This window comes from Caretta caretta, chromosome 6, assembly GCF_965140235.1.
Source record: "Caretta caretta isolate rCarCar2 chromosome 6, rCarCar1.hap1, whole genome shotgun sequence".
Classification (NCBI taxonomy): domain Eukaryota; kingdom Metazoa; phylum Chordata; order Testudines; family Cheloniidae; genus Caretta; species Caretta caretta.
Genome location: NC_134211.1, coordinates 86,985,772 through 87,005,534, shown reverse-complemented (window position 1 = coordinate 87,005,534; position 19,763 = coordinate 86,985,772). Strand labels below are relative to the sequence as shown.

The window sequence follows — 19,763 nt, the reverse complement described above, 5'->3', positions numbered from 1 at the left end:
AAATAACCTGTCACATCTTGGTCACAGGCAGCCAGACTTAGTGGTCAGAGCCAGAGTCGGCAGTCACAAGACAAGTTAAAAGTCCGCTGGGCCACAATACCAGGAGATCAGAAGTAGGAGGCAAACTGGAGATCAGAACCACAAGTTGGGAACCAGAGTCAGGCTGGGTCAGGATACCTTGGCATCAGAGACAGAAGACAAACTGGACATCAGAATCATGAATCAGGAACAAGAGTCAGGCCAGGTCAGGATACACGAGGGTCAGAGGCTGAAGCAAAACCATAAGCCAGGAACCACAAGTCAGATGCCTGGAGTCAAGCCAAGTCAGGATGCCAGGAAATCAAGCAGGCGGAGCAGTTGCAGGAAGCACAAGGCAGAAAGTCCAGAGCAAGGTGGAGCAGGCCAATCAGCCCCTCTGAGACTCTGCCAATCAAACCTCAGGTTCCAAACCTCACACTGGGGATGAGCTTTATGGGTCCAGGTGAGTGATTGTCAGCAGACAGCTAGATGGAAGGTTGAAAACTGGCTGCTACCATGAACGCTGCAGGCCTGGGTTTGAGAACCATGCGTCGTAACACCCAATACATTTTAGCATTTCAATATTTGGTTTAATTCTGAACAACAAAACCAAATCTTTAAAAATTTCTTGCAAATCAGAAACCCTAAAAAATGTTTCAGAAACAGCAACATATTGTGTTCCTGAAATGAAATAAATTCCCAGGTCCAGCAGTAGTGCAGCAGTGAAACTAACAAGAATGTCAGTTTCAGTAAGCAACTGCTGAGGCTCCTTGCCCCAGTGTTGGGTACCCCAGAGCACCAAGATTCCCAAGCCAGCTTGGGAGTTGACTTCCCAAGGAAGTGGGAAGCCCTACTTCTTGCCAGTTGCTTTCACATTCTCCTCCCCACCATACACACACACCCCTTCCAGGCACCACGTTACATTCCCTGCAATCTATTCACAATCCCTTCCCTGGCAGGAAAGGGTCATCTTAAATAGAGTCCACAAACTGATCTGCCTTAATAAAATATTACCCTTATAATGCTGTTAAGGTCAAAGTCTTGCATAGGTTGCATGATTGGTAAACAAAATATGCATAATTTATTGCTGTCTTATGCAATTTGACAGGTTGCTAGAAATATTATTTATTTCTATAGTACCTTAAATATGCATGGCACTTTACAGATATAAAAAAATCCACAATGTTGCTATTCCAATCTGGTTAGAATCTAAGAAGCAAACCTTTACTCACAGATCTTGTCCAACTTATATGTGATTAAGTAGGTAAAGACTACTCACATGAATAAAGGCATTAGCCAATTCCCTCTGAAGTCAACAGGAGACTCTCAATACAGACCTCCAGCTTTCTATTTTGATATTAAAAGATTCCATGCAATCCACTTGAAAGAGAACTTTGATTTAATCTCATTTTTTTAAATTTAAGCAGAAAGGAAAACTTTAGAAAAGCAGTTAACTGTAAATATTTCTTATTCAGAATTATTATGCTGGAAGTTTTCTTTCTTAAAATTTACTGCAGATTGAAACAATCAAGCACCAAAAGGATAAAAACTGGTCTATAAAATCTAAAGGAAAAAATAAATAAAAGTGACTAAATTACAGTACCTTTAATTTTTCAGAAGCATAAAAATCTAGGCAGGAATGGCTTCTTCTTAGTGTGCTTTTTGCCTACAAATAAAATAAAATGAAAATAGGTCTATCATAGTCCATGCCGAGTAAAAGTGGAGTCTTCATTTACTCCATTCTTAATTACACAATTTTCAATAAGAATGATAGTTCTTCCTGACAAATTTTCTGTTTTAGAGCTGGTTTTATGATATGAATTTATGCAAAAACTATGTTAACACAACGCTAGGATTACAAAGTTAAAATTAAAACAAGAGCAAGAAAACATTAAGTGACTATGTTACACATATTTCTTATCATCAAATCTTGGTTTTCTTCTTAGATATAAGAAAAGGAGTACTTGTGGCACCTTAGAGACTAACCAATTTATTTGAGCATGAGCTTTCGTGAGCTACAGCTCACTTAGCTCACGAAAGCTCATGCTCAAATAAATTGGTTAGTCTCTAAGGTGCCACAAGTACTCCTTTTCTTTTTGCGAATACAGACTAACACGGCTGTTACTCTGAAACTTGTTAGATATAGAGCTTAATATAGCTCTAGTTATGTTATTAAGTACATACCATAAAATATTACCACAAACAAAATATTTAGTTAGTTTAATATCTTAGGTTGCATGAGGACACACTCACCTCCCTTAAATCTTGAAAGCATGTAAATAAGAAGCTAAAGGTAAAGTCTCTAACATTCCTTCCTACCTTCACATTACCTACAATGTGGTCAATGACATACTCCAATAGTCTATAGGGTATTCACTTCATCTTCAACAGGTATAAAAAAGCAACTGCATCCAATTCATAATCTAATGCAAAATCTTAATAGTGACCTCGTATGTTTTATATTTACCAATTAGCACATCTAACTATCACATAGACCATTCATTTGGAAAATTATTCTGCCTTAATTCTGTTGAGACTACCATCGCAGTTTTGCACGTGAGCTTGAGTTGGATGAAGCTCAGGTATATACTACTTTTCAGTAGGTATGTTCCAATGAGCTAATGCAATTGTCCCAGCAGCAGCATGTATGCCTGCTGAGCGCCTGGTCAGGCCAGAATGTGCAGTGATGTCATTAAAGGGCTATTCTTCACTTGAAAATTAAATTAAGTTAGAACATGCCTTTCAGGAGTTGTATTAGTTAACCTGATGTTAAATGCTGCTTTGCAGTAGACAGTAAACTCAGGGACAAGGCATGTTTAACATTGTGTCAGCTTGTCATGGTTAAATATATGGTTCCAGTAGTTTACCCACAATCAGCTGACACAATGTTAAACACAGAGATCCTTGACTGCAAAGCCATGCTTAACAGCACGTGAGATAACATGACTCAAAATTGTGTTCTAACACAACCTACCTTTCTAGTGAAGACAAACCTTGGATGATAAACTCCTTTCAGTTACACTTCTTTCCAAAACAACTGTTAATTGCATTACAGAGAATTCCACAGTATCATATAATACTTTTATAGTAGTGTGACAGGGTGAACCAGGACCTTTGAGGCTCCCTGCTGGAGGCCTCTAAGTCCTACCACACCTTGCCCCAGGAAAGGAGCAATGAAGGTTGGTCCTCCAGGCTGCCTAGAAAGACTGCAGGGAAGAAGCCAATCAGAGCACAGCAGCCTCAGATAAAAGGAGTTGCAGGGGCTAAGCATGGCAGTTCCTGGCTGGGACCAGAAGGGGGAAAGACAGGGAAACAGTTAACTGACAAAAAGTATCTTTGAGTGTAACAGATTTATCCAAAGATTACAAATGTTTTTGGTAAGCCCTTAACTCTTGAAAAGGAAGCAACTGGAAATAATTTAAATTGAAAGCTATCTTACTGAGATACATACATACCACCATATAATTGTAGATGTCAAGATCATCCTCAGACTCTGAGTCTTCTTCATCTTGAAGGTCAGCAGAAAAGTCTTCAGTTACAACACCCTCAATAACATTGCTCTGTAATATTAACGTATTTACTATTAATTTTACATTACTATTAAAATTTTAGTCAGCTACAGTAAATATAGCAATATGCCAATTACTAAAGAACATACTATAGCTAATCTAAAGTTTAGGGCTGTCAAGCGATTAAATAAATTGTATACTATTGTTGTTCAACAGTGCAATTAATTGTAATTAATTATTTTTTAAAATATTTTTGGATATTTTCTACTTTTAAAATATACTGATTTCAATTACAGAACAGAATACAATGTGTACAGTGCTCACTTTATATTATTTCATTACAAATATTTGCACTGTAAAAACCAAAATAAATAGTAAAGGAGTACTTGTGGCACCTTAGAGACTAACAAATTTATTTGAGCATAAGCTTTCATGAGCTACAGCTCACTTCATCGGATGCATTCAGTGGAATAAATTTGTTAGTCTCTAAGGTGCCACAAGTACTCCTTTTCTTTTTGTGAATACAGACTAACACGGCTGCTACTCTGAAACCTGTCAAAATAAATAGTATTTTTCAATTCACCTAATACAAATACTTTAGTGCAATATCTTTATCATGAAAGTTGAACTTACAAATGTAGAATTATGTACAAAAAATAACTTCACTCAAAAATAAAACAATGTAAAAATTTAGAGCCTACAAGTCCACTCAGTCCTACTTCTTGTTCAGCCAGTCACTCAAACAAATAAGTTTGTTTACATTTGCAGGCAGTAATGCTGCCCGCTTCTTGTTTACAATGTCACGTGAAAGCGACAACAGGCGTTCACATGGCACTGTTGTAGCCAGCGTCACAAGATACTTACATGCCAGAGGCACTAAAGATTCATATGTCCCTTCATGCTTCAACCACCATTCCAGAGGGCATATGCCCAGGCCAATGACGAGTTCTGCTCGATAATGATCCAAAGCGGTGCAGACCAATGCATGTTCATTTTCATTATCTGAGACAATTGCCACCAGCAGAAGGTTGATTTTCTTTTTTGGTGGTGCACGTTCTGTAGTTTCCGCATCAGAGTGTTGCTCTTTTAACTCTTCTGAAAGCATGTTCCTCCCTCTCAGATTTTCGAAGGCACTTCAGATTCTAAAACCTTGGGTGGAGTGCTGTAGCTGTCTTTAGAAATCTCACATTGGTACCTTCTTTGTATTTTGTCAAATCTGCAGTGAAAGTGTTCTTAAAATGACCAAGTGATGGGTCATCACACAAGTATGCTATAACATGAAATCTATGGCAGAATGCATGTAAAACAGAGCAGGAGACATGCAATTCTCCCCCAAGAAGTTCAGTCACATATATAATTAACGCTTTTTTTTTTAAACGAGCATCATCAGCATGGAAGCATGTCCGGTGGAATGGTGGCCGAAGCATGAAGGGGCATATTAATGTTTAGCATATCTGGCATGTAAATACCTTGCAATGCCAGCTTCAAAAGTTCCATGCAAATGCCTGTTCTCGCTTTCAGGTGACATGGTAAACAAGAAGCAGGCAGCATTACCTCCTGCAAATGTAAGCAAACTTGTTTGTCTGAGTGGTTGGCTGAACAAGAAGTAGGACTGAGTGGACTTGTAGGCTCTAAAGCTTTACATTGTTTTGTTTTTGAGCGCAGTTATGTAACAAAAAAAAATCTACATTTGTAAGTTGTACTTTCATGATAAAGAGATTGCACTACAGTACTTGTATGAAGTGAATTGAAAAATACTATTTATTTTATCATTTTTACAGTGCAAATATTTATAATAAAAAATAATATAAAGTGAGCACTGTACACTTTGTATTCTGTGTTGTAACTGAAATCAATGTATTTGAAAATGTAGAAAGATGGATTTCTGATGGAATTCCAAATGTAGAAAGATGGATTTCTAGATGATTTCCAGAAGATGATTTCCAGTTTTAGTTAATCACATGAGTTAACTGCGATTAATCGACAGCCCTACTAAAGTTTTTATAGAATTGCTATTTAGTTCACATTTAAGATGTGCAGACACTGCAGGCAGATTCTCTGTTATGGTCAAAATCTATTTGGTGTGACAGCAAGTGAAGCTACCACCAAGCTGGCTGGTGCTCCCTGATTCTCTAAACAGCTCCTCCATGGCCTTGGTAATTTATGCCACAGGAAATGGTCCTCAACGCACTAACAGTTAGGGATAGGCAGAGCACAGCTCACTCTGGCTGTACCCCCTCATGATGAGACTGAGAGGGACTGGCAAAGGAGCTAACTATCCCAGGTCTGTTCCTGCTGTAGACTCCCCTATGCATAAGAAAGAATGCCTCTTTTTACTGCATCTCTTGCACTGGATATTGTATATGGATTGCTGGCTTCTCTATAGCCACTGGTCCCAGCAAAGGTGCAGAGTAATGACTTTGAGTGCCAGCACCAGGCACTAGATATGCCCATTAGCTTGGATGGCATGTCGGCTGTCAAACATGTTTGCATTACGAAGATTTTATTGTACAACAACATTACAAAATTTAAAAAAACACTGACATTTTCTAAAATTGTTTTCTCTGTCTAAAATGCTGGGGAGCGGGGAGGAGGGGTTATCACATTTTAATAGGAACCAGTGATAGGATTCTGTACAAGCAACTTCATGTAAAGTAGCTTTATAAGTTTTATTAAAAGAAAAAACACACATTTAAAAACAACGTACTAGCATATAAAAGCATTAAGTGGTAAAGGTTGTATATATTACAATGTAATTAAAATAAACACTATACCATATCAAAGGTGGCCACTATAACATATAGCATAATTACTACTGGAAATTCTATTATTTCAGAAACTGAACTTAAAACCACAGCAAATTATGCAATACATACTATAACAACAGATCATACATAGTATCATCTATAGATATTAATACAGAAACTCTAATACAAATAGTAGTATAAATAACTACAATTAGAGTGGTATACATCTTTAAAAGGTAACAATACACAGAAAACATTTAAAATATTTACCTCATACGTAGGAAATAAGGTTTCCTTCATGAAAGATAGTGGAGCAGAAAATTTTGGTGGAGCTGGAGCCCAAAACATTTTTAGAGTTCCTGGATAAACAGAAACCTTCAAAACCAACAAACTACAGTTAGCTACTAAAACCAAGCTAAACATTAAATGTCTTTATATTATTATTATCTGAATATAACTGTTTGGTGAAAAAATGCCAAAGTTCACTTAATATGCTTTTGAGGAAAGCTGCAACCAGAATAATGAAATTTCAAGAGATGAAACACACTTCTACGCCAAAATAAACTATTCAGTGTAGCTCTCTAAAATTTTTAATTAATTGTTAATTGGCATTTCTCAACCGAATGCTGGCATTGGCTATCATGCAGAAAAGTGAGGTCATTTTTGGCACTAGCAACAAGAAGGAACTACAAGTTTCTAACTTGTTTTATGAATAATTTAACAATTAAAAGAAACCCTAATACTTAAAACAAACATTTTCAATTGTAAATATTAGAAGTTTTCCTTCTTATTGCTAAATCAATACTAAAGCAGATAAGAAACCGACTAGCAGATTCTCATGTCTCACACACTGCCATTGTTACAAATGATATAACTTTTCAGAAGATGGCAGGTTCCAGCATTTGGCTCAGACATGATCACTCTACTTAAAAACTTAGCTTTATAAAACTTTAAAGTAGGGCTGTCAATTAATCGCAGTTAACTCACGCAATTAACTCAAAAAAATTAATTGTGATTAAAAAAATTAATCGCATTTAATTGCACTGTTAAACAATACCAACTGAAATGTATTAAATATTTTTGGATGTTTTTCTACATTTTCAAATATATTGATTTCTATTACAGCACAGAATACAACGTGTACAGTGCTCACTTTATATTATTTTTATTACAAATATTTGCACTGTAAAAATGATAAACAAAAGAAATAGTATTTTTCAATTCACCTCATACAAGTACTGAAGTGCAATCTCTATTGTGAAAGTGTAACTTACAAATGTAGATTTTTTTGTTACATAACTGCACTCAAAACCAAAACAGTGTAAAACTTTAGCGCCTATACATCCACTCAGTTCTACTTCTTGTTCAGTCAGTCACTAAGACAAGCAAGTTTGTTTACATTTACGGGAGATGCTGCTGCCTGCTTCTTATTTAAGTTACGTGAAAGCGAGAACAGGCGTTTGCATTACACTTCTGTAGCCAGCGTTGCAAGGTATTTACATGCCAGATATGCTAAACGTTCATCTGCTCCTTCATGTTTCAACCACCATTCTGGAAGACATGCTTCCATGCTGATGATGCTCATTAAAAAAATAGCGCATTAATTAAATTTGTGACTGAACTCCTTGAGGGAGAATTGTATGTCTCCTGTTCTGTTTTACCCACATTCTGCCATATATTTCATGTTATAGCATTCTCAGAGGATGACCCAGCACATGTTCGTTTTAAGAACACTTTCACAGCAAATTTGACAAAACCAAAGAAGGTATCAATGTGAGATTTCTAGAAATAGCTACAGCACTCCACTCAAGGTTTAAGAATCTGAAGTGCCTTCAAAATCTGAGAGGGACGAGGTGTGGAGCATGCTTTCAGAAGTCTTAAAAGAGCAACATTCTGATGCGGAAACTACAGAATCCGAACCACCAAAAAAGAAAATCAACCTTTTGCTGATGGCATCTGACTCAGATGATGAAAATGAATATGCTTTGGTCCGCTCTGCTTTCGTTATCGAGCAGAACCCGTCATCAGCATGGGCACACATCCTCTAGCATGGTGGTTGAACCATGAAGGGACATATGAATCTTTAGTGCATCTGGCACATAAGTATCTTGCAACGCCGGTTACAACAGTGCCCTGCGAACGCCTGTTCTCACTTTCAGGTGATATTGTAAAACAAGAAGCGGGCAGCATTATCTCCTGCAAATGTAACCAAATTTCAGCGATTGGCTGAAGCAGGACTGGGTAGATTTGTAGGCTCTAAAGTTTTACATTGTTTTATTTTTGAATGCAGTTTTTTTTCTATATAATTCTACATTTGTAAGTTCAACTTTCACGATAAAGATATTGCACTAAAGTACTTGTATTAGGCAAATTAAATATACTATTTCTTTTGTTTTTTACAGTGCAAATATTTGTAATCACAAATAAATATAAAGTGAGCACTGTACACTCTGTATTCTGTGTTGTAACTGAAATCAATATGTTTGAAAATGTAGAAAACATCCAAAAATTTAAATAAATGGAATTCTATTATTAACAGTGCAATTAATCATGCGATTAATCGAGATCAATTTTTTAATCGCTTGACAGCCCTACTTTAAAACAAACATTTTGGTTTATCTATGGCCTCAAATATTTCTTACCATCTTAAATATTTGTTGTTCAATGCAACCAAAATCAGTGCAGTTTCCCTTTAAATAATAAGTTGCCAAATTTAAAACAGATTTTAGAAATACTTTTTAGCAAAATGCACACACAGCATGTGGAATTCATTGCCTCATGATATAATTGAGGCCAACAGCTTAGGAGGATTAAAAAAAAAGTTTAGAAAAATGCATGGATAACAATAATATCCAGAGTTATGTTAGGATATTATATTTTTTGAATTAAGTGTTGGATGGGATATAAGCCCTCACACTTCAGAGCACAAGCCAACCTCTAATTATTGGAGGTTAAGAGGAAGCCTCTTTAGGAACCAGCTGTTCCAAGGATTCTTGCTCCTTCCTATGAAGCATCTGGTACTAGCCACTGACTGCAACAGAATGCTGGGACCACGTCTGATCGAGTAGGGAAATTCCTATGTTCCCATGTAATAATATTTCATATAAAGAACTGCGGATGAGGGTGATTTATTACAGCATATAAAAGACTGCATATTACAACATATAAATGACACATAAAATGTGTCATTAGTGTGTGTCATTGAATTCCTGAATGACACACACTAACAAAATGATTTAGGAATTTGTTTTCAGGCTCTGTGTAATTATTTGTAAAACTGCACAAACAGTGTACATTTTTATCAAAATTAGTTCTTACTTTCTCTCCTAACAGTTCCAGTCGTGGCTTTTCAACATAATAGGCAGCTATTTTTTGCCATTCTGTTAGACTTTTTGATGTATGTGGAGGCAAAACATTAATTCCATCTTTCTGATTATCCTGATATAGTTCTGAAACAGGAACTCCATCATAACAAATTCTAAAGTGGAATAAAACATGAATAAACTACTCAAATATCAGTTACTTGAAATATTAAGAAAAATAATGTAATGTTACTTAATTCAAATTTTAAATTAGTTTCCCTTGTGACTAAACCAAAGGTGAAGGAATAAATAAAATAAATAAAATTACTCAAGTTCTTTCCTTAGAAGGGGAGATGTCAGGAATAAAATGGTTACCTGCCTTTGGGTAACTGGTGTTCTTCAAGATGTGTTGCATGTGTCCATTCTACTGTAGGTGCGTGTGCACTGTATGCACAGTTGTCGGAGAACTTTTTTCCTCAGTGGTATCTGTTGGGGTGGCTTGAACTCCCTCTGTTGCATACACTATTGCATGCTGGTATAAGAGAACGGAGCTCCCCCTAACTCCCCTCAGTTCCTTCGTACTAGGTGATTTTGATAGAGAGGGGAAGGAGGGCAAGTCGTGGAATGGACATGTGCAAAACATGTCGAGGAACAACAGTTACAGAAAGGTAGGTAACAGTTTTTATTTCTTTGAGTCCTTGCACATGTTCATTCCACTGTAGGTGACTCACAAGCAGACAAACATAGAGGTGAACTCGGAGTCTACCTGAATAGTGATTGAAGGACCACCTATCAAAAATTGGTATTGTCCCTGGACTGATGGGAAATGGCATAATGAGAAGCAAAAGTGTAAACTGATTACCAAGTTTCCGATATACAAATAGCTATGATCAGCACTTGTGTCAAGAAAGCCACTGGAGTTGCCTATGCTTTAGTAGAATGCATCAATACTCCAGCAACTGGTAGCATAAACAAATGCACAAAGAGATCCAGGATGAGATTCTCTAAGTGAAAACTTAACCCTGTCCATAACCTTAATGAACAGCTGCGTGGAGATTCTAAAGAACGTAGTACTCTTCAGATAAAAGCTTAAGCCCTTCTCACATCGAACAAATGAAGTCTTTCCTCATCTCTATGCACATGGGGTATAGGGAAGAATGTAGGCAAAAAGACTGCCTGGTTAGCATGAAAATTAAAGATTACCTTGATGACAAATTTTGGGTGAGGGCAGAGACAAATTTTATCCTTATGGAAAACTGGATAGGGAAGCTCTGACACTAGAGCTCTCAACTTGCCCACCCTTCTGGCTGAGATAATGGCAAGTAAAAATGCTACCTTCACAGAGAGCAAGTTTCAAGGGGTTCAAATGGCAGTCCCATTAACTTTGCTAGAACCAAGTTCAGATTCCAAGGAGGGATAGGATCTTCGGCATGTGGGTACAATCTGATCAAACTCTTTAGGAATTTGGTAACAATGGGTTGAAGAAAGGGGATTTATTATCCACCAAAATGTGGAAGGCTGAGATAGCTGCCAGATGTACTCTTACAGAGCTAATCTCCAAATTCTGATGCTTTAGGTATAGAAGACAGTCCAGTACAAGATTCAGGGGTGCATGCTCTGGGGATATGCCTTTTTGACAGGATGAAATGGAGAAGCACTTCCATTTACTATGGTACATGCCCCTAGTTGAGGGTTTTCTGCTATTCAGAAGCACTTCAGGGACATCCTTAGAACAGGATTCTCCAAAGCTGTGTTAACAATGCATTAGCAATGAAGCATCCATTCTGTCAGTTGGAGGGCTTCTAGGCTGGAATGGAGCAGGCAGCCGCGGTCCTGCAAAATCACATCTAGATCCAATGGGAGAGACAGGGGCTTGACTGACAAGGTCAGTAGGGTCAAGAACCAGTATTGTCGAGGTCACACTGGTGCTATAAGGATGAGATGAGCATGGTCTTGTTTGACTTTGAACAAAACTCTGGACAGCAAGGGAATCAGAAGGAAGGCATACAGGAGGGGGTCCTTCTAGGATAACAGAAAACACATGTCAACTAGCCTGGTCTGATACCTCCCCGGAACAAAACCAATGGTATTTTCTGTTAGACTTTGCTGTGAACAGGTCCATGTTACTAGTCCCCCAGAGCTGGAAGATGGATCTGGCGATATCAGGGCATAAAGACCACTCATGGTGATCAGAGAAGTCCTGCTCAATCAATCTATTAATGTATTCTGCTTCCCTGGAAGGTAAGCAGCCCTGAGATTAACTGAATTGGTTATACAAGAGTCCCAGAAGCAAATTGCCTCCCGGCATTGCCTCCTGGGTCGACTGCGCTCCTCCCTGTCTGTTTACGTAAATCATATTCACAGAGTTGTCTGTTAGAATTAACAAATTCTTTCCATCTATATGTCAGAAGAAAGCTGAGCAGGCTAGTCACAAAGCTCTTAACTCCCTGACACTTATATGAGCAATCAGATCCCAAGACAACCAGAGACCTTGAGTCTGCAGGGACCCCATGTGGGCCCTGCAACCCAGGGCTGATGCATCTGTGACTAAAGTGTGGGCTCGTAGCAGAGGGATAAAAGGGACCTCCACACAGACTTTCAGAGGGTCCATCCACCAATCCAGAGACAACAAAATTGACACTGGTACATGAACCATTTATCCAAATGATGATTACTTGGGGCTTTCCCTGACGCTAGCCATGCATGCAGCTTTCTGAGATGCAGCCTGTGTGTTAACCCACATAGGTACACCTTGACATGCGACCCAGGAGGCTGAAGCATCTGTGTGCCATGGCGAGAGCCTATGCTTTCAGTCAAAGCACCTCAACAGTTTTGTCTGGCAGTGAGGAAAAGGACAGCACAGGATTCCAAGGTGGTAGCTGCTCCATGACTTGTGATGAGGAAGCCACACTTGTGACCTCAGTGCTCAGTACTGGAGAACGATACTCTCGGTGCCGATGCCCCCAGAGCAATCTCAATGACAAAAGATGAGATGGTTGCGGGGAGGTCCTAGCAGGAGCAGGGACACCCCACAGTGTCCAGAACGACCACTGATATGGGCCTGGAACCGCACCTTGACTGGGCCATTGCTCCGTAGGAGGAGGAGACCAGTGCTGTGACTGTTGCGTGACCCAAGGTCTGATGGAGGGTATGCCCTCTGTCTTGGATGGGACACAGAGGAATGCACCTCTGAGTACGAAGAGGAAGAATCTGAAACATCTGACATTGGGGGTGCAGAACCAGTTGGGACTTTGGATAGGTAGCCCAAGCTTGGAGAGGATGGATGTGGTACTGATGATATCATTCGAGGCTTGCCCTTAGACTGCAACAGCCTTTGTGGAAGTTTGGAGGTAACAATACTGTGAGTTCCTGACATGGAGAGGAAGGTCACACAGGCATCAGTACTGATTTTAAACCTTCTTACACCTCCGCGGATACCAGTACCAGTACCAGAGGCTAAATAGGTCCCTTGTGACTGCTTATGCCTCTGGGGTGGTTGGGAGCAACAATGACTGATGGCTCTGCTGCAGAGATCTTTTAGGGGATGCCTTCAAAGGACCTGGCACAGCTCTGGAGGTGGCGATCCCTTCTTCTTAGCTGAAGAGTGCTCCAGTGAGAGACTCTACCCTTATTGTCACTTAAAGTCTCTAACTCTACTAGGCTTCGGCACCGACATCCCCAAGTGAGGTACCAAGCCTGAGGAGGATGTAAGCCTTTTCTTCAGTACCAGCGAATGGGACCAAGGAGTTGCAGACACCTCCTGTGTGCTCCATACTGAGGCTGATGTACTTGGGGTTCTCTCTGCATGAGACGAGTCCGATGGGGGGCAAAGTGCTGCCTTTAAGCGCAACATTTAAACCTCACCACTCTAACTCTCCTTGAGCGGAGCTTAAATCCCTTACAAATGTGACTTTTGTGGGATTCTCCCAAACATTTCAAACAGGCTGGGTGTGGGCCACTGACCAGCACAGATTTAGTGCAAGTGTGGCAGGATTGAAAACCTGGTAAATGCGGCATCATTTCGGTACTGATCCCAGTATTGAAAGACGAAAACTAGTCCAAAAACACCTACGACTAAAATCTATCACTAAGACTAACAAACTTAACCAACTAACTACTTCCTAACAATAACAGAGAGTATATATACAAAGGAGTGAAGGAAGCTAACTACAACAAGTCTGAGATTACTCAGACAACCATCACTGGCAGTAAGAAGGAACTGAGGGAGTTGGGGACAGCTCCATGCTCTCATACCAGCATGCAGTGGTATATGGTGACGGGGGCATTTGAGCCGCCCCAGTGGGTACCATCGAGGGAAAATGTTCAAACAACTGTGCACGTCCACGCCCACACCCACAGTGGAATGGACACGTGCAAACACTCAAAGAAGTGATTTCAGGAAAGCTTGTGAGATCAAACCCTTGATGTACATTATGTGAAGACACAAGAGGGCCACACTAGTGTTTCCCATGCATGTTGGACCTACAGCCCTGAGCCTGCAAACACCTATGAATATGCTTAACTTTAAGCATGTGAGTAGCCCCATTTATTTTAACAGGATTAAATTTAAGCATGTGTTTGCAGCATTGAGGCCTAACTAGTGCATGCATAACTTTAAACATAAAGAGTAGTCCCACTGAAGTCAATGGAGTTACTGACATACTTTACAGTAGGTACATATTTCAAAGTGCAGTAAAGTCAATGGGAGAGTTTCCGTTGTCCTCAGTGGGTTTTGGATTATACCCTAAGTGATTATCCTGTCATTTGGATTCTGATTTTGGGAGGGTTTTTTGTTTTTTATAAAATCACCTACTGCAAATGCCACACAAATGGAACATCTCACTTTAGAAAGTGACATTCTCAAGTATGTAAGATAAGAAGTAAAAAGCCATGTGTCTAGATGTTTCAGATTAAAACTTACTAACCACTTCTTACATAATGTATATAAAACAGTCACGTTGAATAAGCATTTTTGCCATTCTCTACCTCTATTCACTTTGTGCCTAGTACCTCGTCAATAACAGATTTGGAGTGGGGATGACGGGGTTACCCAAAAACCACTACTATTTTCATTCTTCCAGGTTTGATTAATATTTATCAGCTAAGTAGCTATTTTTAAAAGGCATTCAGCTTGATAAATGATAGAGAATTTATACCGATAGAGAATTTCTGCATCATATTTTTAAATATATTAACTTAATAGAAAGTAAGGATTATATTTATATTTTTCTTTTAATTTATATTTTTGTCATGATTTCATAACACACTGAATACTCAACGTTTTGGTTATAATTGGTCTTTATGAAAATAATACAATCACAAAAATATATAACTAAATGGAAATGATGAAAGGTAGTATAATACACACACACAGGAAAGAGAACTTATTGCTAAATACCTATGTATACACAAAAATATATATTATGTTTGACTTTTGAGCATTCTAACCTCATTAGTACATGCTCAGAGTGACATCTGCTGGCTTTATATAGTTTTGGTTTTTGAAAAGACTAAACCAGTGGTTTTCAACCTTATTTCATTTGGGGACCCCTAAAAAAATTCAAATGGAGGTGTGGAACCCTTTGGAAATCTTAGGCATAGTCTGCAAATCCCCAGGGGTCCACGGACCACAGGTTGAAAACCATTGTTCTATAGTAACGACAACCTTTCACGTGAACCCAGAGGGGTCCACGGACCACAGATCAAAAACCACTGGGCTAAACTAATAATGACATTTCTCTTTGTAGAGACAAGGTGAATGAGGTAATATTTGTGTTAACTACTTATGCTAAACAATCTGTTCCACCTTGTATTTAGCTGTGCCACTCTGAGTACCTTTCCCAGACCTGAAGAAGAGCTGTGTGTAGCTTGAAAACTTGCCTCTGACCAACAGCAGTTGGTCCAATAAAAGATATTACCTCACCCACATTGTCGTTCTATCATGGTGTCAATGTGGCTACGACAATACGTTTCTCTTTTAATTCATACAATTAAGTTTCTATTATTTCATCTCACATTTCTTTGTAATCTGACACACACATACAATATAGTTGGCCTGATTCTCATTTACACGATATATAATTTGCTCTCATTTTAACACCTCTTTACACTACCAGAGCAGTGTAAAGGGGCTTTAGCATACCTGAGCATCAGTTTAAAACAAAGTGCCTTCTAATTTGGAGTGTGATTAATTTTTGAAAGGAGTCCAAAAAAGGTAGCTTTGGAACAAAAGAACCTGTAATTCTTACTTAGGGCCTCAGAGAGAAAGGCCTTGGACCTGAAAGTAATATGATCTTGAACAGTCTCTGACATATATCTGAGATTTCTCTTTCTTCAAATAGAAGTCTTAACGAAAGATCTGTTACTTAACTTGATGGCGGGAAAAACTAGCTTTTTGGCAAGTGTCTGGCCTTTTACCTGTTAAAGTTTCCTCTTTATTTCTAAGACTTTGCAGGTTCTGACTCCCATTGAGAGTTTGTATAGAATGAATATAAATTAAAATGATAAAAGATATAAAACACCCTTGAGTAAAACACACTTAACACCCGAGTTCAGAAGTAATTGAAATGAGCAACAAAAACAATTATTCACTATTTATACTGCACTTTTGATCAAAGTAGTTTTCAGATTAAGAAGTCTATGTCAAACAATAAAAAGTTGATGTAACCTGAAATGCCTTACAGACTGTTGACCTTCTGGAGACAAAAACACACTGAGGGAAAGTGCTAGGAAGTAGTAATACTGATGTAACAGTATTGTGTTTCTATCTGCTGGCAAAAAAGTATAATCTGCACTCCCAGAGAAGTACAGGAATTCCTGCTGAAAGGAGTTTTATAAAATACAATACTATATGACATTTTTTACAATATCTTGTAGGATATTTTTGCTGGAAATGGGGTGACAAAATACCTCTTTTAATGTTTAAATTGAACATATTGGTGTATAAGATAAACAGAAGAATGAAATAAGCATTACTAGTTTAGGCAAACTTGAAGATATAGCTTTCTTGATCCATTCCTCTATAAATTCTATAATAGACCGCTGCAGATTTCCTTGGTCTTTGTTACAACAAACAAGCGTCAATCTAAGTACTTAAAACTAGCACCAACACATGAAGAGAACTAAACTATTGTTGTTATAACTGCAGACATCAGTATAATTTGATTTTGACTATCCGTTGCACAGAAAAACGAGTTTGCTCTAATTTGATTCATTGTATCTGTAGAATTTGTCAAATGCAGGAGCTAGTCATGTCTCAGTAGTTCAGTGTGTGCAATTATATTCTCAAAGAAGCCTTATCTGGTGTTAGGACAAATTGTACCTATAAGGTTGTAGGTTCACATGCCATGTAGATTTAAAAGATTTAAAACCAGGCAATTTCAAAGCAGTAGGTGGTGCCACAAGATGGCAGTGCTCCAGAGGATTCAGTTTTCTATACTTAATTCAGCAAGGTCAGGCATATGCTTAAATACTTGAGCATGCAAGTTGTTCCATCAATGTCAATGACATATAGATAAAACATAAACATACAATATAATGGTAATTTCTACGCCTAGTAAATAAAAAAGTGAAAAACTGAGGCCATAACACAAATTGAGTAGCAAGAAATCTAGAAAACTAGCCAACTAATTTTAAATATTAAAATTATCAAAAGTTGTTCTAGATTCTTGCATCTAAGATACAAAAGCATCATATATTGATAAATATTTTACTTAACATTCTCTGACTCGCAAATCTTAAACTGTTGGGATCTTTCCAGAAGTCACTTAAAAAGAAAATGAAGGGGAGGAAGAAGTATTATAGCTAATGGCTTAGGAAATTCTTGCTTCTGCTTTTGAAGCTGCATGCCACGTTCACTGGGATAGTGAGTCTTCTGAAACCAGCTACTGATGTGAAAGCCTTTCTAGGTAAAGCATTTTCAACTCCTTTGCCTTCTGTACAGAGGTCTCCACCTCTTACCCAAAGTAGTTCTCTATGAACTAAAATAGGTTTTTGATATTTTTCTGAACCTCCCAGTGGAATGCAGAAGTTTGCAACCAAGTGCACCTGCTGGCATCAGCCTGAATCAATAATTTTCTGTACTGTATCACCCCCATCAAGGAGTGCCAATGCCTGGCGTCAGGCCAGGTCTACACCTTCATAAACTAGCTTTTTAGGCTCTCTGTTCTGAGGGACATTAACCTGCCCTTTAGTCAGGAAGGCAAGACAGACCACAACAGGAAGGGATGCAGCTATGGTGTGGTAAACCCCTTACTCCAAATCAATCCTATGACTCAAGCTCAGAGTTCTGAGGTGTAGTACCACATAGTTGGCTGGCCTTTCCTTAGACCATGGCCATTTCAACCACTATCCTTTCATGCAGAAGGAAGGACCCATAGCTGGCAGCATCCTCAGGGAAGATCCTTGGAGACAGTACAAGATGACAGCCATAAATGCTTCACTAGCTGGTCCAACATACTTTGCAAAGTCACAGCATTCCCACCGCATGGCTCAGTTATCACTTGGCTACAACCCTTGTAGATCCCTCGCCCACTGCTAACTGGGTCAGCCAACATAGCCAGCTTTTTAAAAAACTGGGGGAAAGTCAAACCCTCTGTCAGAGTTGTTATCCCTATCCTCCTGCTTCTTTGCAGCAGAACCATATTTGGCAACAGATTAGAACATCAGCCCAATAGAGTACAAGCAGCAATCACCATCTCCCTGGTCACCACTCTGCTCCAATTTGGGTAGTGATTATGATGTAGTGATGGAAGATCTAGGAGAAATGAGCTCTTCAGTACACAAGGTACCAGCAGCACTGGTGAGAAGGCCAATGCTCCATGCAGTGGTGAATTAGCCACTGGACCAATGGGGCCCATGCCCAGGGGCCCCAGCCAATTGGGGGACCCCCGGAAAATGGGCAGCCCTGCGCTGCGCTCCGCTCCACCTGCCCGGTGCTCGTGCTGGGGAGCGGTGTCAGGGTGCGGAGGCTTGCCCCGCTCCTCCCGGCACTCCTGCTGGGGAGCAGAGGAAGCCCCTGCACCCCAACCCTGCTCCCCAGCAGAAGCCCCGGGCAGGCAGGGCAGGGCAAGCCCCCGCGCCCTGACCCCTTCCCTGGCAGGGGCGCTGGGCAGGTGGTGCTGCCCCAGCGCTTTGACCCCATTTCCCCGGCAGGCGTGCCGGGCAGGGGAGGGGGGACTTCAGACAGAGGGGGGACTTCAGGGGCCCCCACTTGCTCTGGCCCAAGGCCCCACAAACCCTTAATCTGCCTCTGGCTCCATGTGGTAATTAAGCCAATAATTGTAAAATGGCCTTCTAATTATGGTCTAAAAGGAATTGACTGAATGGTTCCAAGGAAAGAGTTTAGTTTATGGGTGTTATGCAGCCAACAGTAAGGGGCATGACATGCCTTCCTAGCCATGACCCTTAGGGGTCAAAAAAACTTTAGAGGCTTGGAAAGTTTCACCTGTCATGTGTTAGAGAGCTTACTTTACAGAAGGTTTTTCCTCCTTCACCATTTACTTCACAAAGTTTCACCAGGTGGCATACCTCCAGGTAACTGACAGCCTCATAAATCCTAGCTGTCACCATTCAAAAACAGTCAGATATTTCACACTGTTAGGAATTTTTTATCTACTTTATGGAAATGATTGATTAGATATGGAATTGGATGAACACATTCATTGGGGTAGATCCACATCTGGGAAGACAAACACAAAATCTTCTCTATTTTGCTAATTTTACTCACTGAGGTTCTAAGAGAACTTCACCTCTGGTGAATACTCAAATCAAAAGGAGCAGTATTAGTCTACTGGGAGGAAAAGAAGTCTGCACAGATCAAAATGAAAGAAAGGGCCTAACACAGTAGCCTGACAAAAATACTCAAGGAAAACTACTAAGTCATCTTGATAGCTCAAGTGAAATATTTACACAAGAGTTTTCACAGACTCACAGATTTTAAGGCTATAAGAGTTCATTATGATCATCAGGTCTGAGCCTCTGGCATAATACAGGCCATAAAATTTTACCAAACGATTCTTGCATCAAGTCTATAATTTCTGGTTGAGCTCTAGCCTATATTTCAGAGATATTCAGTCTTGATTTAAACACTTCAAGTGACTGAGAATCTCACATTCCTTTGTTTGCTAAATTAAAGGCTCTCTTTCGAAACCTTCTCCCCATGCAGATGCTTATAGACCTTGATCAGG

At 39.4% G+C, this 19,763-nt stretch overlaps 1 protein-coding gene across 8 annotated transcripts in view; it reads right to left on the bottom strand.

The window, feature by feature from the left end:
* TTC6 (tetratricopeptide repeat domain 6) overlaps positions 1-19,763 on the bottom strand; it is a 133,603-nt gene that overhangs the window by 84,241 nt on the left and 29,599 nt on the right. For 7 of the 8 annotated variants that reach the window (XM_048854948.2, XM_048854943.2, XM_048854942.2 and 4 more), the window contains exons 7-10: positions 9,593-9,752; positions 6,545-6,649; positions 3,474-3,578; positions 1,622-1,684 (exon numbers count right to left, since the gene is read on the bottom strand). In XM_048854948.2, coding sequence (XP_048710905.2) covers positions 1,622-1,684; positions 3,474-3,578; positions 6,545-6,649; positions 9,593-9,752 — 433 coding nt within the window. Of the gene's footprint in view, positions 1-1,621; positions 1,685-3,469; positions 3,579-6,544; positions 6,650-9,592; positions 9,753-19,763 lie in introns of those variants that run through there. The other variant, XM_048854949.2, reaches the window with a different exon arrangement.